The sequence below is a fragment of the Pongo abelii genome, chromosome 22 (genome assembly GCF_028885655.2).
Source record: "Pongo abelii isolate AG06213 chromosome 22, NHGRI_mPonAbe1-v2.0_pri, whole genome shotgun sequence".
In the NCBI taxonomy this organism is placed as follows: Eukaryota; Metazoa; Chordata; class Mammalia; order Primates; family Hominidae; genus Pongo; species Pongo abelii.
The window spans coordinates 52,825,890-52,853,889 of record NC_072007.2 but is presented as its reverse complement, the minus strand read 5'-3'; the positions used below and the strand labels follow the sequence as shown (position 1 = coordinate 52,853,889).

The 28,000-nt window shown below is 50.3% G+C and overlaps 1 protein-coding gene across 2 annotated transcripts in view; it reads right to left on the bottom strand.

The window, feature by feature from the left end:
• Positions 1 to 567: 567 nt before the first annotated feature.
• The window catches only part of UBASH3A (ubiquitin associated and SH3 domain containing A), a 48,132-nt gene continuing 20,699 nt past the window's right edge, over positions 568 to 28,000 (bottom strand). Inside the window, exons 8-15 of one of the 2 annotated variants that reach the window (XM_024239521.3) lie at positions 25,693 to 25,816; positions 20,241 to 20,340; positions 17,285 to 17,407; positions 13,172 to 13,264; positions 5,441 to 5,585; positions 4,620 to 4,726; positions 3,592 to 3,701; positions 568 to 1,180 (exon numbers count right to left, since the gene is read on the bottom strand). In XM_024239521.3, coding sequence (XP_024095289.3) covers positions 1,043 to 1,180; positions 3,592 to 3,701; positions 4,620 to 4,726; positions 5,441 to 5,585; positions 13,172 to 13,264; positions 17,285 to 17,407; positions 20,241 to 20,340; positions 25,693 to 25,816 — 940 coding nt within the window. In that variant the 3' untranslated portion in view covers positions 568 to 1,042. The remainder of the gene's footprint in view (positions 1,181 to 3,591; positions 3,702 to 4,619; positions 4,727 to 5,440; positions 5,586 to 13,171; positions 13,265 to 17,284; positions 17,408 to 20,240; positions 20,341 to 25,692; positions 25,817 to 28,000) is intronic. The other variant, XM_024239523.3, reaches the window with a different exon arrangement.

Genomic DNA, 28,000 nt, shown 5'->3' with positions numbered 1-28,000 from the left:
GAAAAGGCAAGGATCCTCCCTCCTTGCCTTTGGAAGGCTCCAGAAGGAACACAGCCTGCTGAAAAAATTCCAACCTCCAGAACTGTAGGACAGTCAGTGTGTGTGTGTGTGTGTGTGTGTGCATGTGAGCGTGTGTGTGCCTGTGTGTGCATGTGTGTTTGTGTGTGTGCATTGCAAGTGTATGCCTTTGTGTGTGTGTGAGTGTGTGCATGTTTGTGTGCGCTCATGTGTGCATGTATGTGTCTGCATGTGTGCATGTATGCATGCACATGTTTGTATGTGTATGTGCATGTGCATGCTTGTGTACCTGCATGTGTGTGCATGTGCGTGTGCATGTGCGTGCGCATGTGTATGTGCACGTGTTTGTGTGTGTGTGCATGCTCGTGTGTGCCTGTGTGTTTGTATGCATATGTGTGTGTGTATGTGCGTGTGTGTGTGTGTGTGTGTGTAAAGTCTGTGTTCTTTCCATGACCCCCAGGTTTGTGGTCATTGGTTACAGCAACCGCAGAGACATGGCAACATGAATGTTGACAGCACGGAGCAGCAACCCAGTTTTGATCTGGTAGATGGTTTTCTGGGACCATTTTATTGACTATTACACTTGTTTTAGCCCATGTGGATATGGCTAAAGAGTGATGGACGTAGAAAAAGAAAAAACAATTGGGAATTTAATGATTAGACCATGGAAAATGAAGTGGTTAGATCCTTTGTGTGTGGTGAGTCTTTAATTCCTGGAAGTTACAGTCCTGGGCACTTGTGTCCCCAGCTGCAGACACTTAGTGTACATGCTGCAGGGCGGCATCCTCACCCAGCCACCTGCCTCGTGCTCCCCACAGCTGGGCTGGTGGACGATGGGTCCACAGATGGGAGTTACAAAGGCGAAAGCCGGAGGGAAATATTCCAGAATATAAAAGTGCGTCTTGTGCTTCTACAAATCACATTGGGTGAGACTAAGACGCCTCTGGAAACAGCAGCATCTCCCAGCCTCTGCACATGGTTTCTGCCTCTCCACTCTGAGGTTATGAGAACATCACCGTGGCTCTCAGTTGCCTGAGATCCAGTTCCTCCAGTTAAATGCTGCGTTCGCCCCGTGGGTCAGGGTCTTCACCGGTGGGTTCACCAACTCCCATTTTCCTTCCTCTTTATTTTCTTCACAGAAGCACATGCCCAGGGAAGGGATCTGGAACAGAGTTTTAAATCACTTGTTAATATCTTATAGCAAGTCCATCAATTTCAGACTAGCTCCAAAGCCAACTGTCAGGTACTCCTCTACTTTGGAGGGTCTGCAACTGCCCAGGCTGGCACTGCCACCATCAAATGGCACCAACATCTGCCGAGGCGGTGCCCCGTGGGGGATGTCCCCTAGCCAGGGGACACTGGGTAATTCTGGAGACATTTCCGATCGTCACAACTGAGGATGGAGGTGCTGCCGACACCTAGCAGGTAGAGGTCCTACAAGGTGGTACATCCTACAATGTGTAGAACGGCCCCTACCACAAAGGTCTGCAGGCCGAGGTGGAGATTGCCATCCACCACTTAAGGAGAGACTCATATTCTCACAATCAGCATCACAAAAAGACACAGACATTGAGTTTTCAGACCCAAAAGAAGAGCACCAAGTGAACCTTTAGACCTCCATCCCTTCATCTGTGAAATGGATGTGTGGGAACAGAGCTTTGTGGTGAAGGCTTTTTTGTTTTTGTCTTTTGCTTTTCTTTCTTCCCTTCCTCTTTCTAATGTCTAGAAATTCCTCAGGCAGATGAAATTTACAAAAATGCCAACTGGCAGGGGGATCTGAGTGAGGCTGGTGTTGACTCTAGGGCAATTCTCTCCTCGTGCTTTTGGGCTGTGGGTGGGGGGCGGTGATGGGCTGGCCGGGGAGGGTCCTGAGTGCTCCCTTTCCAGCTGCCCTGATTTGGGGGCCCATCATTTGGTAGAGCCCCCTTTGTATCTTCTGATATGCATGAGCAAGTCCAGCTTATTTTGGGGTGGGGGCAGGGTGAACACCACGTGACCAGCATAAGAAAGTCCAGGAGTTTGGAAGTTCAAGATTGGCACCTATGGAAGGGGGTGAAGGGTCCAAGGAGCAGGTGGAGCTTTGGCCACAAAGGTTCATGGGTTTGGAGAACTGTCAGCAGCTGGTGTGTGCAGTGCTGCCACCCTTGGTTACGTGGACCCCCAGGAGCACCTGGGGCTGGAGGCTTGGTATGTGTATATGGGGCTGTGGGAAGGGGGGAAGGGACAGGAGGGATACATCAGAGCACATGTGTAGGAGACCCATTTGCAGAAGCAAGAGCAACATTTTGGGAGCAGGTGGTGCCAGGGCTGCCCCGGACCGTCCCCAGGAAAATCCATGCAGACCTCTACCAGTGTAGCCCGGGGGAGTTGAGCTGCGCTATTTGGACAATGCTCACCTGGTGGCTCAGGAACCCAGGGCGCTCGGAATAAAGTATGGATCATAATTGGGACACACCACCCTGGAGACATTTTGCAGGGGAAGCATGTTTCTATTCAGGTGCAGAAGAAAGTGGAGCAAGAAAGGGGGATTCGGGTGTCTGATGCCTAATTGCTGAGTGACAATGACCCGTGGCAGGCATGCTCTTCGTGTGTGTAACCTCTTATCCGGCTGCTGAGGCAGGCGTAGCTAGAGAGCTAAGCCCTCCTGCAGGAACCTGGATGGTGTCACTGGGCTGGGCCTGGGAGTTGGGTTCCTCTGAAGCCTCTGACCTCTTGGGAGGACTCAGTAACCCCCCTCCTGCCCACAACTTATGGCAAACAAGCTGTGGCTAGTGTGGTCCTGTGGCAGTGCTATGTGAAGAAACCAGGTCAGGGCCTCAAGCACCTCCGATGGCAGGCATTGTCTATACTGCATGTGCTGCCTGGGCACTGACCAATGGACTGATGAATTTCATAAAAAGGTCAGGACTGTGGCGAGTCCAGCCTTGAGTAGATCTGCAGGGAAGGGCTGGGACTGGGGTGGGATCTGCACTCCTGAGTTTGCCTGCCTCAATTCACCCATGGACTGGACATCACCCTCTGGCTTTGCTGAGTGATAATCAAGGTTGTTCAAGATGCCACATGTGTATTATCCTCTGTTTGTCATTCACAAGGCCCTTGCCAGCACCTGAGCACTCTGGCAGCTACAACCAGCTCAAGGTTCTTCCAGGCTGGGTGACTCCAAGGGCAAGAGGATCGAGGGGCTCCTTTTCATCCATCAGCCGCCCTGCCCCAGGTCCCCAGAAGGGGCCAGAATTGAGTCCCACAGTCGTTTCTTCCCTCCTCATCTAAACTGCTTACTCCCTCCTGGACCGTCTATTTTTCTAAGAGAGCTGCAAGGGGTTATAGCATGAGCTGACTGGTAAAAAATCGGCAAGTGACCAATGATGATGAGGATAACTGACCTACCCACCAGCCCCAGCCTGAAGTCGCCCTTTGCACAAGAGCAGGTGGGTACAGTCTCCGGGGGCACGTGGATCCTGGTGGCCCTGGGTCAGCTGGACACTTGTTTTCATTCCGAGAAGTGGATGTGATAAACCTGTGTCTTCGGGGTGCTTGATTTTGTGGCCCAAAGAGCCAAGAGTGGGCACGTACCTTTCTCACGAGTTGGGCAAAATCCCCGCACTCCCGGGGCGGCAGCCCGAGCAGTGGCCGCGTGCAGGAGTCCAGAGTGGAGCCGTGACTCACAATTAGGATGACACCCGCTGTGGAAAACAAGAACACCTCCAGGTCAAAGCAGCCCCAGAGAGCACCTTTTTATTAGACTGGGGCCCCCAAAGTGGTGGGGGCAGAGCTACCTCAGAGTGCCCTGAAGCCTGGCGAGACCCCTGGGCTAGAAGAAGTGTGGCTGGTAACAGCTTAGTGATGCCTGAGTCCCACCCTCGCTCATGGATTCGTCTGCATGCAGCAGCTGCCCACCAGCCTCAGGGAGGCCTAGGAAGTGAGCTGAGCCACCCCCCGTGGTCGCGGGCTGCCTGGGCCCCGTCAGCCACAGACTGGGATGTAGTGGTGGCTGACGCCCAGGCCAGACCTGATTCACTTTAGAAAGGTCAGCCGGTTGTTTTGTCACACGAGCCTGCTACGACTCCTGCTTTAGATACGAACACCTGGAGACCACAGGCCGAGTGGGCCTCCCTCAGGTGACACGTGTGTCCCTGCCAGCTCGGGGGAAGGCGCGGGAAGTCAGCGCTTCTGTGCGTGCTTCATCCAGGACAAAGCAACACGGGAGGGTTAGGAGACCCGCGTGATGGGTCAGGGAAGGGGGCTCCATCTGGAAGCTGGTTGTTCTTTCTCTCTGTCTCTTTTGTTTCCCTGGAAGCTGACTCGAATCCCTTGGACACGGGTGGTTTGTGCTGACCCTGCTGGCCTGGGTCCCATCAGCACTCAGTCCCAGGATGGGGGATCCCAGGGCCTGGGCAGCGGGGGAGTGCGTGTCTGTGCACCCGGTTACTGCAGCTGCAGCAGCAGCAGCAGTGATGAAAACTTTGTTGCTGGAGAATGGTGGGGAGGCAGGCAGGGGAAGTGGGGGCATTCATAGGTTCAGAAAATCGGCCAATTTCCATCTCAGAGATATTTCCCCAAGCCCCAGGGGCTGTTCATACTGAGGACGGTGAGGCACTTACTGTCCTGCGGACAGGTGTTGACGATTTGCACCACGCTCGCCGTGCACCTGTCCACGTACTCCTGGTAGCTCTCGGCCGGCATGAGGGCAGACAGGGGAAACGCGGGCCTGGAAGGACGAGAAGGAGAGGCTGCTGCCCTGGCCCTTTGGTAGGGATTAGGAAGGCTCAGCTGCAGTTAGCTGGGGAAGGAGAATGTTCTTCCAGGATGTCTCTGCCTTAAGGCAGGCTCATGGTCAACAGGGAGGCTCCAGTTTTGTGCTGAAAACTGGCAAAGCACTGACAGTCAATCTCCAGCACACATTCTTACTCAACACCGGGAGAGCTCTGTGATGGCAGAGTCAGACATGGGTAGAGAATGACAAAGACTCTCTCCTTGACCAAACTCCAGTCCAGCTCCTCTGAACCTTCTTCTCGATGAGGTCTTGACCCTTGGGCTTCTGTGTCTGTTCTTGCAGAGTGAGTTTAGCAAGAACCTCCTACCCTCGGTATCTGATCAAGTTCCTCATCCTCTACCACCCCCAGGTGACGTCTGATCACCTTGGTCCGCCTTCAGCAAGAGTCCCCATTTAGGTCAGTTTAGCAAGAATGACCCACCTTCTCAGGAATTTTCCATCCACTGACACCCACCCTGCTCTGTGGCTATAACTCCCTTCTTTTCCTTGTATTAGGAGTTGAGCCCCACCTCTCTCTCCTGCTGCAAAACCCCACTGCAGCGGTCCCTCTTGAATAAAGTCTTTCTTACCATTTTAATGGTGTCTTGAAATTTTTCTTTAACCATAACTGGAAAAGCCCCAGTGGCAGAGAACTTTAGAACAGCATACCTGTAATCAGTGTCGATGTTGAAATTTGCCTCTTTCAGCTCTTCCAGGCTCATGAGGGTTGGGGTGGTTTTGCCAGCTTCCCATTTTGTCCATTCAAAGATTCCAGGTTCCACTCGTATCTTGATTTTTTTCTCCAGTTTGAGTTCTGGATTCAACAGAATACAAATGTTTATCATCCTCAACATCCACCCTGACTTTGCATAAATAAGTCTCTTTTTAGATCTCAGACTGTCACACACAAGTCTAAATCATGCCTTTTAAACAGTGTGATTTTCTTCTTGGCAAATACCGTTCTGTGATTAGGCATAGCTGTGCTATTTCTGAAGCCAAAACTGATGAGCAGTGGGAAGGTATCAGAGGAGTGATGGCCCCCTGTGTGCCAGGAAGGGCCAGAGTCTCCCAAGAGCTGGTGAGTGTCCCAGGCAGCAGGCTCATGCTGGGGCTCACCTGAGCACCCAGCACAGCTCCACCGTGAAACCAGCCCACCGGCTGCATCCTCCAACATGGCGGATCCAATGATCAATGGACAAGATGTGACCCATCACGAAGAATGTTGGCCTCATGAGGCACTTTCCTGATAAACACTTACACAGACTGGGCAAGAGGTGAAGAATGGAAGGAGCCATCTTCTGGAACATTCTGACTCCCTGCAACTCACATTTCCCAAGCATTTTATATTTTGATTAAAGGAAGAGCCATAAAGTAAGGCTTTTTGAGTGGAAAAAAAGACCTGAATGTTTTCACTGGGAATGGAGAAGATGTCATTGAACTCAAATGCTGGACATAAAATCAGTTCCTCAAATGTGTTTTAGGTCCATGGAAGGAGCTCTTTCATCAAGCATGCTTAGAAAAGAGAGTTAAAGCAAGTTAATGAGGCCCCCAAGTCCTCCCAGATCAACCGGGCCCCCAAGTCCTCCTTCATCAACCAGACCCCCAAGTCCTCCTCCATCAACCAGGCCCCCGAGTCCTCCCCCATCAACCAGGCCCCTGAGTCCTCTCCCATCAACCAGGTCCCCGAGTCCTCCCCCATCAACCAGGCCCCCAAGTCCTCCCCCATCAACCAGGCCCCCGAGTCCTCCTTCATCAACCAGGCCCCCAAGTCCTCCTCCATAACCAGGCCCCTAGTCCTCCCTGATTAACCAGGCCATGAATCCTCCCTCATCAACCAGGCCCCTGAGTCTTCCCCCATCAGCCAGGCCCTCTAGTCCTCCTCCAACAACCAGGCCGCCGAGTCCTCCTCCAACAACCAAGCCCCTGAGTCCTCCCCCATCAACCAGACCCCCAAGTCCTCCCCCATCAACCGGGCTCCCAAGTCCTCCCTGATTAACCAGGCCCCCGAATTCTCCCCCAAGCCAGTGAAGAGCTCATTTCCATTGTGAACAAATAAGACGAAGGAACAGTGTGAGAGCTTCCCAGACAGGTGTGGCCATGGGTCTCTCTCCTTTGAGGACCTCTTGCAGGCCAGTGTTTTGTGGGCTTGGCTGTGAAATGGTTCATGTGGACATTCTCTGACATTGAATTTAAACAAAGTTGAGCACCTTAGCATCTCAGACACCATCTGATAAGCAGGTTGATCATATCTGAGGCCTTGTAAAGAAGACTGGGTGTCCTTGTTTTTCTGAATTAACAGAGGATTTATAAACCCATGCCTTTTAAACAGGTGGCATCATCATCATCATCATCATCATCATCTGCACTTAAAGGTCACTGAGAGATCATATTAAAGACTTTGACATTATTGCTGGCAAAAGACATTTTTGAAAGCTTTTTACTTTATATCGAAGTGACCCAAATAATAGAAGTCAAAAAATCCACCAAAAATGGGAATAAGTGTGTTAATGAGGAACCATGAACGATGACAAAAAAGAGATAAAATTATGAAAAGTGTTTTCAGTCAGTCGTATTCTTTTATTACAAAGGCTGGCCAAGAGATTCCTTTTTTATTCGTTGTTGTTATCGTGGTGAGAGAGGTTGGGTAGGGAAAGAAAGATGAAGGTTTTCACTGGAAGAGAACCTTGCAGGCTGAGGCAGTAAAAGCCCCAGTAAGAGGAGACTGTTGTTGCTGACCTGGCAGGCACGGGTGACCTGGGGACTCTCACATGGCCCGCTAGTGGGCGGCCAGCCAGTGGCAGAAACCAAAGTGATTCTGAAACTTAGTGGAAGAACAGCAGCATCTTAGGTGGTTTCGAACAAAATGCACTCATTGAGTGGTGGGGTGCAAAGACCAGGGACAGGGGAGAAGAGGGGAAACTGAGGCACAGGCCCGTTCCCCTCTTGTATATTTGTGTGGATTTCTTGCTTGGTTCACATCTTATGATTATAGCTGTTTGGTTAATTATAAATACATTGATCCTAAACAACCAGGGATGAAATTGCTATATATCAATTTTGCTTTATTCCATCATAGTTATTAAGAGCCACCCTCACACTGAAGGGTCCCCAGATACTCGGAGACCCTGCCCTTTCACATTTCTGATCTTGCCACCCTCGTCCCTCCCAAAGCGCAGAGCTGGAGAGGCCACGTCCTGTTTCTCAGGCCTTCCTGAAAACCCGAAGGAGGGACCTGCTGCTGTGAGCATGGGAACAGAGAGAGATGGACATCGCGGGACCCTGTCGCCTGGGCTGGGGTCGTGGCTCTCAAGGATCACAGTCTCCTCCTCTGTGGTCTGTGACTCGGCCCCCGAGTGAAACCCCAAGCGGTGTATGTGTGTGGCGTGTGGTGTGTGTATGTGTGTTTGTGTGTCTGTGTGGTGTGCCTGTGGTGTGTGGTGTGTCTGTGGTGTGTGGTGTGTGTGGTGTGTGTGATGTATGGTGTGTGTGTGTTTGTGTGTTGTGTGTGTGGTGTGTGTTTGTGTGTTGTGTGTTGTGTGTGTGGTGTGTGGTATGTGTGGTGTGTGGGGTGTGTGTAGTGTGTGTTGTGTGTGCATGGTGTGTGGTGTGCTATATGTGTGGTGAGTGTTGTGTGTGCGGTGTGTGGTGTGTGGGTGGGGTGGTGTGTGTGTGGTGAGTGTGGTGTATGGTGTGTGGTGTTTATGTGTGTGGTGTGGTGTGTGTGTTGTGTGTGTGTGTTGTGTGTATGTGTGTTGTGTGTTTTTTGTGTGTGGTGTATGTGTGGTGTGTGTGGAGTGTGGTGTGTGGGTGTGTCTGGTGTGCGTGGTGTGTGGTGTGTGTGGTGTGTAGTGTGTGGTGTGTGGTGTGTGTGCTGTGTGGTGTGTGTGGCATGTGATATGTGTGTGGTGTGTGGTGTGTGTCGTGTGTGTGTGGTGTCTGTGTGGTGTGTGTGTTGTGTCTGGTGTGGTGTGTGTGAGTGAGGTGTGTGGTGTGTGGGTGGTGTGTGTGTGTTCTGTGTGTGGTGTGATGTGTGTGGTGAGTGTGGTGTGTAGCATATGGTGTGTGTGGTGTGTGTATTTATGTGGTGTGTGTGGGTGTGTGTGGTGTGTGTGGTGTGTATTGTATGGTGTGTGGTGTGTATTTGTGTGGTGTATGTGGTGTGTGTGGTGTGTGTGGTGTGTGTGGGTGTGTGTTGTGTGTGGTGTGTGGTGTGTGGGTGTGTGTGGGTGTAGGTGGTGTGTGTGGTGTGTAGTGTGTGGTGTGTGTGGTGTGGTGTGTGTGGTGTGTGGTGTGTATGTGTTGTGTGTGTTGTGTGAGGGTATGTGTGGGGTGTGGGGTGTATGTGGCTTGTAGTGTGTGTGTGTATGTGTGGTGTGTGTGGTGTGTGTGGTGTGGTGTGTGTGGTGTTTGCACGTGTGTGGTGTGTGTGAGGTGTGTGGTGTGTGTGTTCAGTGTGTTGTATGTTGTGTGTGTGGTGTGTGTGTGGTGTGTGTGGGTGTGTTGTGTGTGTTGTGTGTGGGTGTGTTGTGTGTGTTGTGTGTGTGCGGGTGTGTGTGGGTGTAGGTGGTGTGTGTGGTGTGTGGTGTGGTGTGTGGTGTGTGTGTGGTGTGTGGTGTGTATGTGTAGTGTGTGTGGTGTGTGTGGGTGTGTGGGTGTGTGTGGTGTGTGTGTTTGGTGTGTGTGGGTGTGCATGGTGTGTGTATTTGGTGTGTGTGTTGTGTGTGTGGTGTGTGTGTGGCGTGTGGTGTGTGTGTGGTGTGTGTGTGGTGTGTGTGGTGTGGTGTGTGGTGTGTGGGTGTGTGTGGTGTGTGTGTGGGTGTGTGTGGTGTGCGTGGGTGTGTGGTGTGTGTGGGTGTGTGTGGTGTGTGGGTGTGCATGGTGTGTGTGTGGTGTGGTGTGTGTTTGTGGTGTGTGGGTGTGCATGTCATGTGTGTGTGGTGTGTGTGTGGTGTGGTGTGTGTTTGTGGTGTGTGGTGTGTATGCGTGGTGTGTGGGTGGTGAGTGTGGTGTGGTGTGTGTGTTGTGTGTGTGTTGTGTGTATGTGTGTTGTGTGTTGTGTGTGTGTGGTGTATGTGTGGTGTGTGTGGAGTGTGGTGTGTGGGTGTGTCTGGTGTGCGTGGTGTGTGGTGTGTGTGGTGTGGTGTGTAGTGTGTGGTGTGTGGTGTGTGTGCTGTGTGGTGTGTGTGGCATGTGGTATGTGTGTGGTGTGTGGTGTGTGTGGTGTGTGTCGTGTGTGTGGTGTCTGTGTGGTGTGTGTGTTGTATGTGTCTGGTGTGGTGTGTGTGAGTGAGGTGTGTGGTGTGTGGGTGGTGTGTGTGTGTTCTGTGTGTGGTGTGATGTGTGTGGTGAGTGTGGTATGTAGCATATGTTGTGTGTGGTGTGTGTATTTATGTGGTGTGTGTGGGTGTGTGTGGTGTGTATTGTATGGTGTGTGGTGTGTATTTGTGTGGTGTGTGTGGTGTGTGTGGTGTGTGTGGGTGTGTGTTGTGTGTGTGGTGTGTGGTGTGTGGGTGTGTGTGGGTGTAGGTGGTGTGTGTGGTGTGTAGTGTGTGGTGTGTGTGGTGTGTGGTGTGTATGTGTTGTGTGTGTTGTGTGAGGGTATGTGTGGGGTGTGGGGTGTATGTGGCTTGTAGTGTGTGTGTGTATGTGTGGTGTGTGTGGTGTGTGTGGTGTGGTGTGTGTGGTGTGTGCACGTGTGTGGTGTGTGTGAGGTGTGTGGTGTGTGTGTTCAGTGTGTTGTATGTTGTGTGTGTGGTGTGTGTGTGGTGTGTGTGTGGTGTGTGTGGGTGTGTTGTGTGTGGTGTGTGTGTGCGGGTGTGTGTGGGTGTAGGTGGTGTGTGTGGTGTGTGGTGTGTGGTGTGTATGTGTAGTGTGTGTGGTGTGTGTGGGTGTGTGGGTGTGTGTGGTGTGTGTGTTTGGTGTGTGTGGTGTGTGTGTGGTGTGTGTGGTGTGGTGTGTGTTTGTGGTGTGTGGTGTGTGGGTGTGTGTGGTGTGTGTGTGGGTGTGTGTGGTGTGCGTGGGTGTGTGGTGTGTGTGGGTGTGTGTGGTGTGTGGGTGTGCATGGTGTGTGTGTGGTGTGGTGTGTGTTTGTGGTGTGTGGTGTGTGGGTGTGCATGTTGTGTGTGTGTGGTGTGTGTGTGGTGTGGTGTGTGTTTGTGGTCTGTGGTGTGTATGCGTGGTGTGTGGGTGTGCGTGGTGTGTGTGTGGGTGTGTGTGGTGTGCGTGGGTGTGTGGTGTGTGTGGGTGTGTGTGGTGTGTGGGTGTGCGTGGTGTGTGTAGTGTGTGTGTGGCGTGTGGTGTGTGTGGTGTGTGTGGATGTGTGTGGTGTGTGGTATGTGTGTGTGCATGCAAGCGTTGTGAGGAGGGACAAGGATTGTGGAAGCCTTGCTTGCCCTCGGGTGGAGCCGCCTCTGGCCTCCAGCTACACTGCCGTCAGGCATTTGGGGATTCGCGAGTCCTTTCGTGGTTTGGTCAAAGAAGCTGATATTGTTCTTTAATCTTCATCTGGCTCATTGAGAGCCCAGAGGAGCCATGATGCAATTAACACGGGAACCTCCAAGGCAAAGTGAATAAGTCTGCATTTCTGTCTTGTAACCTGAGATGCCGTGCAGAGGGTTGGGGTCCTCTGCCACAGTTGGGCGTGAAACGAAAGGATGAAGCTGCAAGACTGAGGTGGGCAGAAAGTGTCTCGACATTTTTAAGTGCGTGGAAGGTGGATTATGGATGCTCCATGCTGATAAAATGGATTTCTGTGCCTCATGAAACTAGGACTGGATTATGGGATGGAAAGTTCATGAGAGCACAGGACAGGAATGATGAGCCTGAGAGGCTCCGGGGTGGAGCCAGGTCCGCTCCTGGCTGGGGCTTCCTGGGCACCTGGATTTGAAGGTGCTCTGAGGGAGCCTCTGATGGGTTAGAGGGGATCTGAGGACATGGGAACCGGCAATGCACATGTGTGCAGTGGATCCACTGCTGTCCCAACAGCTCCTCCTGTGAAGGTCCCTGCCTCTTGTGGCCCCAGCTCTGATGTGGCCCCATGTGCAAGTCCCGGCAAGACCACCATCTGCGGGATGGCTCCTCCATGGCCCCTCCATTTCTGCCCCTCTCCTGCAGGACATGGCTTCCTCCCTGCCTTGAGCACCCATTCCTTCCACCTAGGACTTGTCATTCTAGCCACTGCAGCCCCGCCATGGTGCAGTGCCAAACTCTGCTGTCTCCAAGCAGCCTCCCTCGTGGACCTTGACCCTCACTCAGATCACCTCCTTTCTCCTGCACTCACCTCCCCCGTGCTCGGCCTCCTAGCTGACCCAGGTGAAGGTCCATGGGCACTCCCCATGGACAGTCCCATAGTGAGGGCAGTCCCTCACTATGCCCTCAAGTCTTCCCGTCCCCTCTGGCTCCGCCATACTCACAGCTCAACCCTGCCCTTAGCTGCATCCCACTCTCCACCCACTCCCGGTCTAAGCTGGAAGAGACCCCCAGCCCGGCTGATGCACCTCCATTTAAACTCATGCTCACAAACTGTGTGTGGGCTCTGAGTGCTGCCCAGCAGTCACTCTGCATCTCCCAGCCCATGTCCTGGGCCCGTCTCCCTGACAGCCATTCATACCTTCAGCTCACCCCAAACTTCCCACAGTCCCTGCCCCCACTTTCCGCTGGTGGCCTGACTTCCTAGGTCTCTGAGAAAGTCGAGGCAAGCCCTGTCCCCCACATTTGCCCTCCTACTGCATCTGCGTCTCTGTGCTCTGCCCTCTCCCCTGTCACCATGGAGGTGACATGCCTCCTTGCATGTCACCCATGCTCCTGGCCACAGCCAGTCCCTGCCTGGGGACCGAGATCTTATCCCTCTTCCCAGACAAAGAGGAGCAGGACAGGGTTCAGGCTGAAGGCAGAGCCCAGGCCTCTTGGACAAGCTGCTCTCCTATGGGCAGGAACTTTCTTCTTCCCATAGGTGGGAGCTGCAGAAGGGTCTGCCCAGGACTTCCTGGCACACATCAGCCGTTGAGGATGCTGGACAGCTCCACTGGCCCAGGGTCATGCAATTCAGACTTACAAGGAACCGTAGCAGTTCCCAGCTCTCAAGGTTTTCGAATGCTGCTTTCCACGTGTATTTTAAAAATGCCTAGCTGACGGAGGCCAAAGAGAAATAGTATGAGGACAGGCCCTGGCATTTAGCTACACCAGCCCCTACTGGTCTGACGGTCCTGGTATTCCAGACACGCTCACGGACCCAGCATGCCTGCCAGCATCCTTGGACGGCTGGCTTGTACCTGCCTGACAACTTTGGTGTGGGCATTCATTGCCAGTCATCCAATTCCACCTCCACTCCCTTCCCACTCCCCTTGGAGAATAGCCCCAAGGTCAAGGCGGTAGGAGAGGCTCACTGAGGTTCTCACTGACCTTCCAGGATGAGTTTGGCCGTCTGCACACAGCGGAGGGCTGGGGAGACAAACACAGAGCTGATTCTGATACCACTGTCCAGTAGCGCATCCCCTGGAAAATAGTGAAAAGGGCAGAAAATGCCCCTTCATAATTCTAGCCTCCAATGGCAGATAAGCCATGTGCTCCCTGTGGTAGGCAGGGTCCTCAAAGGGCCCAGGTTTCCACCCCCTGGTGTGACACACCCTGCACAGCTACCAAGTATGGGTGGAACCCATGACCAGGATGATCTGTTGCTCCTGGGACCATTACATCCTATGGCAGAAGGGAAGGGATCCAAGGTGGGGGTGACCAAGTTGGTGAGCCCATTAAAAGCAGTGATTATCTCCAGCCAGTCATGGAAGAATGTCAGAGAAGTGTGAAGTGAGAAGGATTCAGCAAAACATTCTCCATTGTTGGCTGCAAAGATGGAGGTGACTGCATGGCAAGGAATGTGGGCAGCCTCTGCTAGGGCTGGAAGCAGCCCCCAGCTAACAGCCAGCAAGGAACGGACCTCAGTCCTCCCACTGCAAGGATCTGAATTTGGCCAACAGCAGAATGAGTCTGGAAGGAGACTTGAGCTCCCAATGAAAACTCAGCCCAGCAGAGACCTTGACTTCAGGCTTTAAGACCCTCAGCAGAGAAGCAGCCCCGTGGGCCTGGGCTTTGGATCTGCACCACTGTGAGCTCAGAAATGGGCGGGGCTTCACATTTGTGGTCATTTGAGAAAACTCAAGACCCACTGAAGCTGGTGGAAGGATGTGGGCGGCAAGCCACCCAGGCGCCGAGGCAAGAGACCAAGGACATGAGCTGTTTCAGTATAATAAAATATAAAACAAGAATAGTTATACCAGATATAGATCTTAGACATGATTATATATGAATATCATTAATCATTAGTTTGTAGCAATTACTCTTTATTCCAATATTACAATTATCCCTGCTCTATAATCATAACCTAGGAAAAACCAGGCCATACAGAGATAGGAGCTGAGGGGACATAGTGAGAAGTGACCAGAAGACAAGCGTGCGAGCCCTCTGTTATGCCCGGACAGGGCCACCAGAGGGGCTCCTTGGACTAGTGGTAACGCCAGTGTCTGGGAAGATGCCTGTTGCCAGGCGGACCGTGGTCTAGCGGTAGCGAAAAGTGTCAAGGGACAACACCTGCTACTTAGCAGACCGGGAAAGGGAGTCTCCTTTTCCCCGGGGGAGTTTAGAGAAGACTCTGCTCCTCCACCTCTTGTGGAGGGCCTGACATCAGTCAGGCCTGCCCGCAATTATCCGGAGGCCTAACCGTCTCCCTGTGATGCTGTGCTTCAGTGGTCATGCTCCTAGTCCGCCTTCATGTTCCATCCTGTACACCTGGCTCTGCCTTCTAGATAGCAGTAGTAAATTAGTGAAAGTACTAAAAGTCTCTGATATGCAGAAATAATGGCGTAAGCTGTCTTTGTCTTTGTCTCCTCTTTCTCTCTGCCTTGGCTGCCAGGCAGGGAAGGGCCCCCTGTCCAGTGGACACGTGACCCATGTGACTTTACCTATCATTGGAGATGACTCACACTCTTTACCCTGCCCCTTTTGCTTTGTATTTATTGGATAATAAATAACAGCGCAGCCAGACATTCGGGGCCACTACCGGTCTCCGTGCATTGGTGGTAGTGGTCCCCTGGGCCCAGCTGTCTTTTCTTTATCTCTTAGTCTTGTGTCTTTATTTCTACACTCTCTCGTCACCGCACACGGGGAAAGACCCACCAACCCTGTGGGGCTGGACCCTGCAGAAGGACAAGCCTGTACACTGCCTTTCCCCCTGTGATATTGGAAGCCCTGCTCTCAGGGAAATATGGGAGTCCCTACAGCACAAAAATTGCATAGCCCGAAAGCTGATGAGCGAGGTTTCAGTGGAGGCTCTTCTGGGTTGAACTGTATCCCCTCCCCTGAAAAACATGTTAGAGTCCTCACCCTTGGTGCCTTAGAATGTGACTCATTTGGAAACAGGATTTTTACAGAGTGATAAGTTAAAATAATGGTGTGCACCTCAATCAATTAAATTAGGGTGGGCTCTAATCCAGTATGACAGTGTCCTTCTGAAAGGGGAAATCTGTGCACAGAGACATGCAGAGAAGAGGAGAGGAAGACAGAAAATGTCGCCTACAAGCCAGGGACAGAGGCCTGGGACCACCATCTCCTCCCGACTCGGTGTCCTGGGAGCTCACACTGGGAGTCTGGAATCAGCTGTCGCGGAGTGCAGTATTCTCACCACTGCACTCAGCAAGTGCTATAACTCTATGACTCTATGACTCTAACTCTCTAACTCTGTAACTAACTCTAGAACTCTATGACTCTATGACTCTAGAACTCTAGAACTCTAACTCTATAACTCTATAACGCTATGACTCTATGACTCTAGAACTCTAGAACTCTAGAACTCTATAACTCTATAACTCTATGACTCTATAACTCTAGAACTCTAGAACTCTAACTCTCTCTCTCTAACTCTATAACGCTATGACTCTAGAACTCTAGAACTCTAGAACTCTAACTCTATAACTCTATAACGCTATGACTCTATAACTCTATAACTAACTCTATATCTCTATAACTCTATAACTCTATGACTCTATGACTCTAGAACTCTAGAACTCTAGAACTCTCTAACTCTAACTCTCTAACTCTATAACTCTATAACTCTATGACTCTAGAACTCTATAACTCTAGAACTCTAACTCTATAACTCTATAACTCTATGACTCTAGAACTCTATAACTCTAGAACTCTAACTCTATAACTCTATGACTCTAGAACTCTAGAACTCTATAACTCTATAACTCTATAACGCTATGACTCTATGACTCTAGAACTCTATAACTCTAACTCTCTAACTCTATAACTATGACTCTATAACTCTGTAACTAACTCTATAACTATCTCTATAACTCTATGACTCTATGACTCTATGACTCTATGACTCTATGACTCTAGAACTCTAGAACTCTAGAACTCTAACTCTCTAACTCTCTAACTCTATAACTCTATGACTCTAGAACTCTAGAACTCTAGAACTCTAACTCTCTAACTGTATAACTCTATAACTCTATGACTCTATAACTCTAACTCTCTCTCTATAACTCTATGACTCTATAACTCTGTAACTAACTCTATAACTATCTCTATAACTCTATAACTCTATGACTCTATAACTTTATAACCCTATGACTCTATAACTCTAGAACTAACTCTATAACTCTATGACTCTATAACTTTATAACTCTATGACTCTAGAACTCTAGAACTAACTCTATGACTCTATAATGCTATAACAACTCTATAATTCTATAACTCTATAACAACTCTATAACTCTAACTCTATAACACTATAACTAACTTTATAACTCTATAACTCTAACTCTCTAACTCTATGACTCTATAACTCTATAACTCCATGACTCCATAACTCTATAACTCTATAACTAACTCTATAACTCTATAACTCTATAACTCGGACTTCCCACCCTGCCCGGAGCAGGTGGGTAAACATTTCTGAGCACACGCCTGAGTGGGGCCCTGGGCGAGTGGGCCGTGGGGGTCTCTGCAGTTAACCATTGCTGTAACTTGCTTCTCTGGATTCCATTTTCTGAATTTAGGAAATGAAGACTCGATGAACTCAACGGTCTCTTCTGTTTAAATAAACTCAGTCACTTAGAAGCAGAACCACCAGACATGAAACAAAAGCCCAAAGTGACAGATTTTGAAATAAAACCAATGAGAGGATGTGGTTTCCCACTTGTAAAGTGAGCTCCTTGGAGCTCCTTGGTTGTTGATTTTTCCTCCCCTCTCTTGTTCTTTCCACGCCTTTCTTTCATTCCTGCCAACTTCCTGAATCATCCATTCCTAGATCAAACCTCTACACTGCCACTTTCTTGCTGTGTGACCTTGGGCAAGTTGCTTAACCTCTCTGTGCCCCAGCCTCCTCAGCAGACTGGAGACAAAGCTAACACTGTATCAAAGGGTGTATAGCTAGGGCTCAAGATGGATGCTTGCTAGCCATAATCATTGTTGCTGTTATTGTTACCTTTCCTACTAGACAGCCCTCAAACATACCTGCAATTCTGGACTGGAAAATGCCACACGATGATAATGGGGGATCGTTTTCAAAGTCTTTGATCCCACGACTCCGTCTGGGCAGACTGCAAGGGAAATTCAGGTCTGGCCTGTAGTATTTCCCTGAAGTATAAATAAGCATCAGACATTCAGTTTCATCAAGTTAGTACAGATTTGTTCCACAAAACTCCCAAGACCAAGACCCACTCTAACAGCAATGTTATTATTGAAATTATTATCAACTGTGTTGTTTCTGAACATGCTCTGCAACATGGCTTCAATTTGAGAAGAAGGTGCTGCTCGGCTGTGCACACATTTTCTCAAATGCAGAAAACTTAGGTTTCAGCCCCAGGAACTATGCAACCTTCTTTGTCCTCCCAAAATGCCCCATGAAGATTCACTCTTACATTTTTCTGATAAAGAACCTGATAAAGTGTCTCTATGACTAGTTTAGTGTAACTCGGTAAGAATCTGAAGTTGGCATCAATGATCCATCCCCCTAGCTTTAAACGTATCCTTCTTGCTCAGGGGACAGAGTGCTCAAGCTGGAGATGCCTGTGTTGTGCATTCTTTAGTCAATTGCTTGAAGCCAGGCTGGAAGTCAGGTGGGCTCACTGGGACTCTCTCCCACCAGAGGCTGCCTGGTGCCAGGGTTCACGTGGAGTTTGACCTTGAGTTCCAAGATCTGACAGTCTGGTAGCAAATCCTGGCATCACTATCTCCTCACTGTGCAGCGAGAAACAAATGACTTCATCTCTCTTATCAGTAAAAAACAGGGAAAGAGCAGCGATAACAAGGAGTCAGTGAGGTAACACCCATAGCCCAGCTTCTGACTCAAGAGGGAGTGGCCAATGAGTCGGGGAGCTGGTCTCATGTCAGGATGACTGATATCCTCACACAGGACACCACGACACACTGCGCCCTCCAGTGCACTCTGGTTTGCCTTCACATTCTCCAAAGGGACCCCAAGCCTCCTGGCTATTAGGAGGTTCCAGCAACCACACTGACCTTGCTGAGACCTGCTCTGCCATACATAGCAGGCCCTGCCCTTTGCACCCCAGAATATGCCATGCCCCTTTATCCTGGCCCACAGCCTTGCACAAACCCAGAGTCGGGGGGCAGTGGGAGGCAGCAGGGGTCAGCGGGGGACAGTGGCTATTTTTCATGCCTGTGTTTTAGGTTCCATATAGGAGTTTTCTGAAGACTCCCTCCCTGGGATTTCCATGGGCAGAGACTCTTGGTTGAACCCTGCATTTTAGAGGTGTTTATTCAATGCCAACATTAGCTGTTGGGAAAGGCAGTTTTAAAATCAGAGAGAAAGTCCATCAATTTCATTGTATTCTCAAAGGCATCTGTGATTCCCCCCCAAAATGTCAAGACACTCCATTTAGGTATTTTGCTGTCATTGACACTTCAGCTGTGATCACTCTGGGGGCAGAGGGCAGAGCTCAGGGGAGGACAAGGATGTGGGGCAAAGTCAGGTTCTGATGGGAACAGAGTCTGTGTGGAATATGGGGTGAGGTAAGGGGCTCTGTGAGGATGTGGGTGCCTGGGCCAAAAGTGAGCTGAGCTGGGGAGAGGCCAGTAGAGCCCCCCAAATCTCTCTTGTGTCCCTTGAGGTTGGTCACCTTGGGGGAGGACGTGGCTATACCTCCTTGTGATTTATTAAACCCTGCAATATACAAAATTCAGACAAACTAGATGTAATTCTTCACTTTGTCAAGGGCCTCTCTACCTTGGGAAAAGATCCACCAGGAGTTTCCTTTCAGATGGGGATTTCCAGTGCCTTTAAAATATTTTCCCTTATAAGTGACTTGATCTTTTGCCCAGATGACCAAATATTTTTTCTTTTTCTATGAAGTTCAATAACTATTTTTGGTGTTGATTGTTTTGTATTGGTTCTCCCCACCATGGACAAGGTGTGTCAGTTCAATCTGTAGCTTCAGTAATTCAATAGCTAAAAAAACTGTTTTATTGAAAGAAAGTTTCTTATATGTTTGTTAATGCATCCTGATAGCCACCTATTGTCTTATTGTTACTCCTTTAAGCTCTTGTATCTTTACTTGATCTTGTTTTATAGAGGCGACCATATTATTAGCTCTGTGAGTTCTTGGAAATATGTTTGATCATGATGTTATCTGCTCAGAATCTTTTCTGGTGTGTGATTGTCATCTGCCAATGGTTTTCCCTACTCATTTCCCACTTTCTTGGGTCTGCTGGGCTTCTGGAGGGGGATCCCAAAAGGGTTCGGCTAACCTAGCAACTGTGAATTGATTTTGTCACTATGTTCAATGCCTTAATTTATGTAATGGGTCATGGCTTAGAAATTGTGACACTACAGGCTTCCTATTAGGAGATGAGCATTGATGTGGACATTGATCATCAATACAGAGGTTGGCTTGTGGGTATGTGTATTTATAAGCACTGTTCTTACTTCCTGGCATTCAGAGGAGAAAAGCTGGGGTGTGCAAGAGGCATGTTCAAGAATACGTGCATCTGTTAAGCAGCATAGCCAAAAATTACATCAGTTAAGATCAGGTTGGAGAGGTTCAGAGATGAGACTGAGAAGTACAGCATGTGCCAGAAGTGGCGTGGTCAGAGACCACAGGTCAGGGTGCATTCACTAATGAAATGACATACATATGCTGCTGGGATGAAAAGACCTGTCCAAGCATTCACACTAGCAGAACTGCTTCCTATGGAGAACCATTCCTCCATGATCCACAGAGAAGTTGATGGAAGATTCTTACAGACAACACAGACACTCAAATGCATACATGGAACAGCCCTGGAGGAAGATGTAGCAGGCACGTTTTCCACATATACAGTCTACACATGGTCATTCTACAGAATGGTGCCTCAGGGGATCTGGTGCCATGTAAGGTCATTGAGAAGGAGATCTCATTGGTCAGATCTACAGTGTTTCTCTCCGTAGACCCGCCTGAGCATGACCTACCATCAGGAGTGGAGCATTGCTGCAGCCACGACTTCCCGAAGATCTGATCCAATCTCTCCCCGTGGCGAACCACCAGCACGCTCTTCCTTGCAACGGTGGCCTGGGGGGTGGGGCAGGAAGCAAGGCACATGCAGTTTAACATCCATCTCACCAGACTTGCACCAACGGCAGCTCTCCCAGTCACCCAGCAACTGTGAGGGAATTTTTTCCTTCGTTAGTCAATAGCTCAGCCCATTTTGCCCAAATCATTAGAATGAAAGAGGACATGAAATTGGCAATCTCTTCAATTTCTTCCAGTGTTTTATTTTCTGGGCATTCTAACATCAAGAAAATGAAAAGAGACAGGATTGGCCCCTACCATGACACATCTGTTTTTCTACTTTTCTGTCTTTTCTAAGTCCTTTTCATTCCCATAGAGACGTCTTAGGACATTATCCCTATCTATATTATAGTACGTATTGTTATAGTATAGATTACCTATCTATATATCTAGTCTCCTCTCTTGCTGGCACACTTCTTCTGAGAAGCCCTCCAGGACTGCCCTGGTGTTGACACGTTGAGGGGCTGTCCTTTTATGGCTCCCAGGTATGAATTCTGCTTCTGAGTACCAAGGGGAGAAGCCCTCATCCATCCCCTTGCTGTTTTCCCGTAGCTGGTCATTCTCTGTTTGGCTGAATGCTAGAGGAAAACAGTACTTTATAGTTTATTTACTTCCTCTTGGCATGAGACTGGCCTTGGCGGTGGCCAGCAGCTTGGAGCCAGGGACAGCAGCTCTCGGGCACCTTCCTCCCCGGCCTCAGGTAGCCCCAGGATGGCCTTGGAGCCTCGTAGTCACAGGGCTCACGCCCGCCCTGTTTCTGGGGAGCCTGTGCTTTGGGGAAGTAGCCCAAAGGTCATGCTTAGGGCAGTGAGGCCGGCTATCCTTTGGGAGGGGCCTTCCTCTGTGTGGGATGGTGTTGTGGGGCGCTCTGTCCTCAGGGGGCTAGGCACCCTACTCCCCGTGCTGTGCAGGGCTGATCAAGTGGAGGCACTGGCCTTGAGAGGAACCCACTGCAAATGAGATGAAGAGAGTGAATGAGAGCTGAGGATGCCCCCCCGAGACCACAGAGCAGAGTGCTAGGGGCCGAGCCAGCTAGAGGCCACCAGGACAGCTGCGTGGAGCATAAGCCCTGCACCAGGACCCTAGAGGGAGATACCAGGCTCGGCTGCTTCCCTGGAGGGCACTATTGTGCTAGCTGACATTGGCCCTTCACCTACGTTCCCAGCCCCAGAGCCAGGCCCAGGCTATCCAGGGGGGTCCATTTCAGAGCAAGAGGTGGGGAGCCGGGCAGCAACACAGGCCCAGTGGTGCTGCCCTCTGGCACCCAGGACTCATGCCTCAACCTCCCTGTGACATGGCACCGCAGGAGGGAGCATGTCACATGCTGGGCCATGAAGCTGCAGTCCACAGCATCCCTGCTTTAGGGAGCTGCAGATCTCCCTGGGCCAAGGGATGAACATGGAAAGATGAGTCATCAACAGAGATGGTGGGGGCAGAGCGAACAGGGCCTGCCACAGGAGGTGGGCTGCGGGGCCTTCTGGGGACCAAATCCTACCTGGAGCTGAGGCGACCAGGGATGGACAGGGTAGGGAGGACCCCTGGACAGGAGGCAGCTCAGACAGGCGTTATCCCTGCCCTGCTCCCTCTTGGCCACACAGCTCTCTCTGGGCTAAAATGAGAGGGCGGCTCTTGTGTATGTTTTCCTACTGAGCAGGGTAAGGAAGACAGGTGAGGAGAGGTGAGCCTTGTCCGCATAAACCTTCGTACACCAGCCCCAGCATCACCCTGATTCCCTCCAAATCCTAGAGAGGAAAATGCAAATGCCTTTAACATCCAAACACCCTTGGGGAGGAAGGGACTTATTTTCTACCCGGCCAGTGCAGCTGATCATTCCTGTCTGGACTTGCTTCTGTGAACAGTGATCCAGTCTCAAGGGTCTGCACTAACTGGCCACTCGCTCTGGCAAGAGTGGTCCCCAGTGGTGTCCCTGTAGCTTGGGAAGTGATCGGAAACTACTGGGAAGGAAGGGACACCAGAAAGTAGGGTGGGGGCCAATTTCACCTGCCTTGCAAGCAAACGTTCTTGGGGTCAGCACCACGGGCAGCTCCTGCCAGATCCTGTGGATCCCTTGTGAGGTCCCCACTGGCCTGGACAATGCAGAATTTCCAGCTGCTGAAATTTATCAGGACCAGACAGTTCTAGGTAGCCCTGACTACATTTGGTAGGTGCATAAACTATGGGATTGGTGAGCCAGTGAGAACGTTTGCAGTCGCCATGCAAACACTTTCTTAGGGTCACTGGGCTGAGTCTTCAAAACAGATACACGGTAAGACCAAGTGAATAATATTTCTTTCCCTTATTGGAGAACTTCAGTTGTTTGTTTCAGGATAGAAACACGCATCACCAGGGGAAGAGCTTCAGGGGAAGGTTTGTCTTGCTGTCTTGCTCTCTTGCATGTGAAGTGTGGTTATGCAGAGGTTGCCTACACTGACACCAAGAGGCAGCACCCACCGCCCCTATCTCAGAATGAATATTAAAACATCCTAGCCCATTCTCCTGTAGAGAGCTGATCTGAAAGTAGATTGCAAAGCACGCATGTGCTTGGAACCTCATTCTGCCTAGTAACAAAGTCCCTGAAGTTTTCAACTTGCGGGCTGAAGTTTTGGATTTGGGGTATTTTCTTCCTGGAAGAGCTCAGAGCATTTTAAATGTTCTTCTGTGGAGCTTTGCCACAGGAATATGATGATAAAGCAAAAGAAAGCCCTGTGGGGAGTGGAATGGACTGACCCCTGAGATCTGTGGAATGAGGCAGGACTGTACCAATTCTCTAGACAGCAGGTGCTGCGTTGGTGTCCTGGGGCTGCCATAACAGGCTGGGTGGTGCAAAGCAACAGACATTTATTCTCTCACAGCTCTGGAGGCTGGAAGTCCAAAGTCAAGGTGTTGGCAGGGCCATGCTCCCTCTGACATTCTAGGGGAGAATTTATTCTTTGCTTCTTCCAGCTTCTGGTGGCCCCAGGCATTCCTTGGCTTGTGGCCACATTGCTCCAGTCTCTGCCTGTGTGGCTGCATGGCCTCTTCTGCTGCTGTATCAGATCCCCTCTGCTTTTCTCTCATCAGCACACTTGTGATGGGGTTTAGGGCCCTCCTGGATAACCCAGGATCATTTCCCCATTTCAAGACCCTCCACTCAATCCCATCTGCAGAAACTCTCTTTCCTAATATGGTCACATGCACAGGTGCCCGTGCTTAGGGCATCATCTCTGGGGCCATGATTCTACCAGACCTGCGGCCAGCTGTCTTTTCTTACTGTAGGGAAGGGGTGAGATCCCTATAGAGAAGACCATGTGAGGGGGGCCAGTTCACAGGCAGACGCATGTTCTGTTTTCAGCCATTGAAAGCACGGTCTAGACACAGGCTGAGCTACGAGCAGAGACTTTCATTCCAGGCTCTCCCCCTACCCAATACCTGGGTACTTCTCCACAGTACCCAGGTATTGGGTCAAAAGTTATTTTAGATGTCACTGTGAAGGTATTTTTTTAGAATGAGATTAACATTTAAGTCACTGGGCTGAATAAAGCAGAGACCACTCTCCAGATGATGGGGCTGTTGGACTCCATGGTGCTGGCTCAATCTTTTTAAATAGCTGAAAGTCCTTATTAAAAACATTTAAAGCTTTTTAAATCAGCTTTTTAAATCTTGAGGCCACAGCCCTGGGGAGTCTCAGCTCTCCTGAGTCTGGGCCTTTCTCACATGGTGAATACTGATCACCATTTCACATGGACCCAGCTTCAGAGACACATTCTTGATTTCTCAAGAAAAGGCCTCCTCGCCTAGCCACCAAGGCTGCAAAGACCTGCCAAGGCCACTTAGCTTTGGGCTGATTTGCACCAGCTGCCAGGAGGCGCAAATGGCGACAGGGACGCTGCGTGTGGGTTGACTGTTTAGCTTCCACAGCAGAAGTTTACTCTCCCACAGTCCTGGAGGCTGGAGGTCAGAGATGACGGTGTTGCCAGGGCTGGTTCCTTTTGAGGACTCTGTCTGGGGCTTGCCGGTGGTGTCCCCTCCCTGTGTCCTCACAGGGCCATCCCTCTTGTGTGTCTGTTTCCTCATCCCCTCTTCTTATAAGGGCAGCAGTCAGATTGGATCAGATTGCATCACCTGTGTTGCCTCATTTAACCTTAAATACCTCTTTAAAGGCCTTGTCTACAAATACAATCACATTCAGTGGGACTAGGGGTTAGGACTTCGAGATAGGAATTTTGGAGGCACACAATTCAATCCGTAACAGAGGGTGAGCGTTGACCTTAGGGTGAGCCAGTGACAAGTTCCAGCAGAGCCTTCTTTTGGTTGTTCTGGAGATTTATGGACCAGGCACCAGGCTGGGCCCCGGGGACTAGGGAATAAGCCAGGCTACTGCAACCCCACCCTCTGGGCACAATAGTTTCTCCGCACCAGGGGCCTGGCCGTGGTGGGCACTGGATGGCCCATCTCATGTAATCCTCCCAACAATCTGATGGGAGGGTGGTTAGGAGGCTGTGTGCTCTCCGACAAGCTTCCTAGCCTCCATAAGCCCCAGTTTTCAGATCTGTAAAATGGGTAGTGGGAAGGAATAGTGCCTCCTGTGTCGATTGGGGATAGCAGGGATGAGAGATCCTAAAGTAATGTGTGCGGCACATGGCAGGGCACAGGCGGAAGAATTTGGGAAGAACAAGGACAGAGAGGTATTTCCACTACTGTGACAACTGGACAAAGGCCAGCAGCAGGTACAGCCCCTTCTTGAGGGCTCCTCTGTAAGGAGTGTGAAGTTTCAGATCACAGGACAGGGATCAGGGATGCGATGTCACTTGTTTGCTTTCAGGGAGGGGCTGCCTGCTCCTTGGTGTCCCTGCCTGGCAGCCTGCACTCCTGGATGTGCCACATGAGGGTGGCCGACTCGGGGTGCCCTGCTGTGCCCTGGACCCTGGCCTGAATCTGCTGACCCCCAGGTTATGGAGAATTTTGCCTCAAAAGATGAGGGGCCAAGGCACCGGGGCAGGTGACGTCTTGGGGGCCGCTTGGCTCATGAATGAGGGAATGGGATGAGAACTCGGGATTCAGGGCAGTGCTGTGTCCCTGCCTCTTCCTTGCCCCGTGTCCTGGTACCATGACTGAAGCTGCCTTGAGGAGCTCAAGGTGGGGCACTCTGCCATGGAGGGGTGGCTCCCTGTCTGCCCAGAGCAGACAGACCAGGGCAGGACCCCCTGGCACCTCAGCACCGGTGGGAGGCCCCCTTGCTGACCACACTCTAGGGCAGGGAGGATGTGTCTATGGAACAAAAGCTACACCTACGAAGCTGTGTCCACCGTGAAGTTAATACAAAGTGTAGTTTTGCTTAGTTTACCTAAAAGAAAAAAGGGAATGTTCTATTACCTGCAAGGCCTGTAAGCTGCTAAGACTCCTTGCCGTTTGTGGAAGAAATTCCCCACTGCATCTGCTGCTGGCTTCACCATCCTTTCTGGAGTTCAGGTCCGTGGCTAGACTGAAGGTGTACATCCTGTGGGGGAAGGAAAGCACGGCTTGAACAGAGGTGAGACCGTGTTGTTGCCATGGAGACCCAGCATCTGGTCGTGTATGTACTTGAGAATGTCCGGGACAACCTCAGCAGAAAGGTTCCCATGAGCACAAAATGAAGTAGCGTGTGCAAAGTGCTCAGGATTCAGGAAGTGTGGATGACGTGGTTTTTTATTACAATGATCACCATCTATGATGGCTAATTTTACATGTCAACGTGGCTAGGCCACAGTACCCAGGTATTGGGTCAAATGTTATTTTAGATGTCACTGTGAAGGTATTTTTTTAGAATGAGATTAACATTTAAGTCACTAGGCTGAGTAAAGCAGAGACCACCCTCTAGTTGATGGGGCTGTTGGACTCCATGGTGCTGGCTCAATCTTTTTAAATAGTTGAAAGTCCTTATTAAAAACATTTAAAGCTTTTTAAATCAGAAAATGGTCCTTGAATGTCTCGACACGTCACTGTGGGTGGGTCTCATCCAACCAGTTGAAGGCTTTAAGAGAAAACGAACTGGGGTCCCATGAGGAAGGGGAAATCCTGCCTCCAGACCACCTTTGGACTTGAGCTGTAACCTCAACGCTTCCCAGGGTCTCCCACCTGCCGGCCTGCCCAGCAAATTGTGGACTTGCCAGGCTCACAGTCTTGAACCAATTCCTTCAACTAGATCTCTCTCTCTCTCTTTCTCTCGGTCACTCTCTTTCTCTCTGTCTCTCTGTCTTTGTCTCTGTCTCTGTCTCTGGGGAACCTTGACTAATACACCATCCCCTTTGATCCACTCTGGGAGGAATTGACACACCGCCACAGTTTACTGTTCTCAGCCATGCACAGGGCATGTTTCTATTTACCCAGCCCATTTGCAAATGTTTACATTTCTCCCATAGAGGTCTCAAGTCCCCACATTCTCATAAAACCAGCAGTAGCTCCCACGCCTCCACTGAGACCCGTCCAGAGCCAGAAAGGGCATCTTTTCTTCTGCATCTCAGCACCTGCATTGCACCTGATCTTCTTACACTGTTGCCTGCCCTGTCTCCATCTATAAACTATGGCAGGTCCAGGCCAATTTACTTTGCATCTTCTCAAGCTGTCAGATGCCAACAGATAGGAAACGCACACTTGAGTTGATCCTAAGTAGACCAAGACTATAGATAGTCTCATTGGAACAATCGACAGTTTCCTCTTCAAATTAACATGCTCAGAACAGTGAGGCACAATTCATAGCCCCACATTAGCACAGGAAATGTTGGTTGGTTTCCCCTTCCTGAGGGCAAGGCGAGGGCGCCCACAGCCTCCCTGCGGCTCGCTGTGCAGATAGTAGGGCTTTGCTATCAACAGATGACATCTGTGAGGTTTACAGAGAGAAACGGAGGACATTTTGCTAGTCTTTCATATGAAATACGATCAAGATTACTCTGTGAACATAGGTGACGGAAGGAGAAAGAAAAGAACTTAACATTTTCACATTTTCATTTTTCTCTTTAACTTAAGAGAGCCTCTTGACGGTAACTTACACCATGAAACAGACGTGTTTGAATTCTCCCTGGTTCTTAAAAGGACATAGCTGCCATCTGGGAGTTGCATCACTACGTCCCTGTGTTCATTTCCTGGGGCGGCCATAACAAAGTCCCACAGCTGAGTGGCTTCAACGACAGCCACAGATGCCCTCACAGTCTTGGAGGCTGCGAGTCTGAGGTCAAGCCATCGTTGAGGCTGGTTTCTCTTGAGGCCTCTCTCCTTGGCTTGTAGACAGGTACCTTCTCCTCGTGTCCTCACAGGCTGTCCCTCTGTGTGTGTCTGTGTCCTCATTTCTTCTTATAAGGACACCAGGCATATTGGATCTGGGCCCACTCTAATGCCCTCATTTGAACTTAGTCACCTCTTCAAAGACCCTGTCTCCAAATAAGGTCACATTCTGAGGTGTTAGGGGTCAGGACCTCCACATATGAATATTGGCAGGATGCAATTTAGCCCTTAATTGTACCTTTCTTATGTCTGAGATATTTGCTGTAAACTTGCTCTGAGGTTTTTGAAGTAATCTGCTGTGTCTGTCTTCAGTGTTGGGAATGTCCTCATCTTGACTGGGGGATGGCACTTATTCTCCCGAGCTCTCACACTCAAACCCCCCTGTTCTTTGTCCCACAGGGGCGCTCCGTCTGCTCTCCTGTAC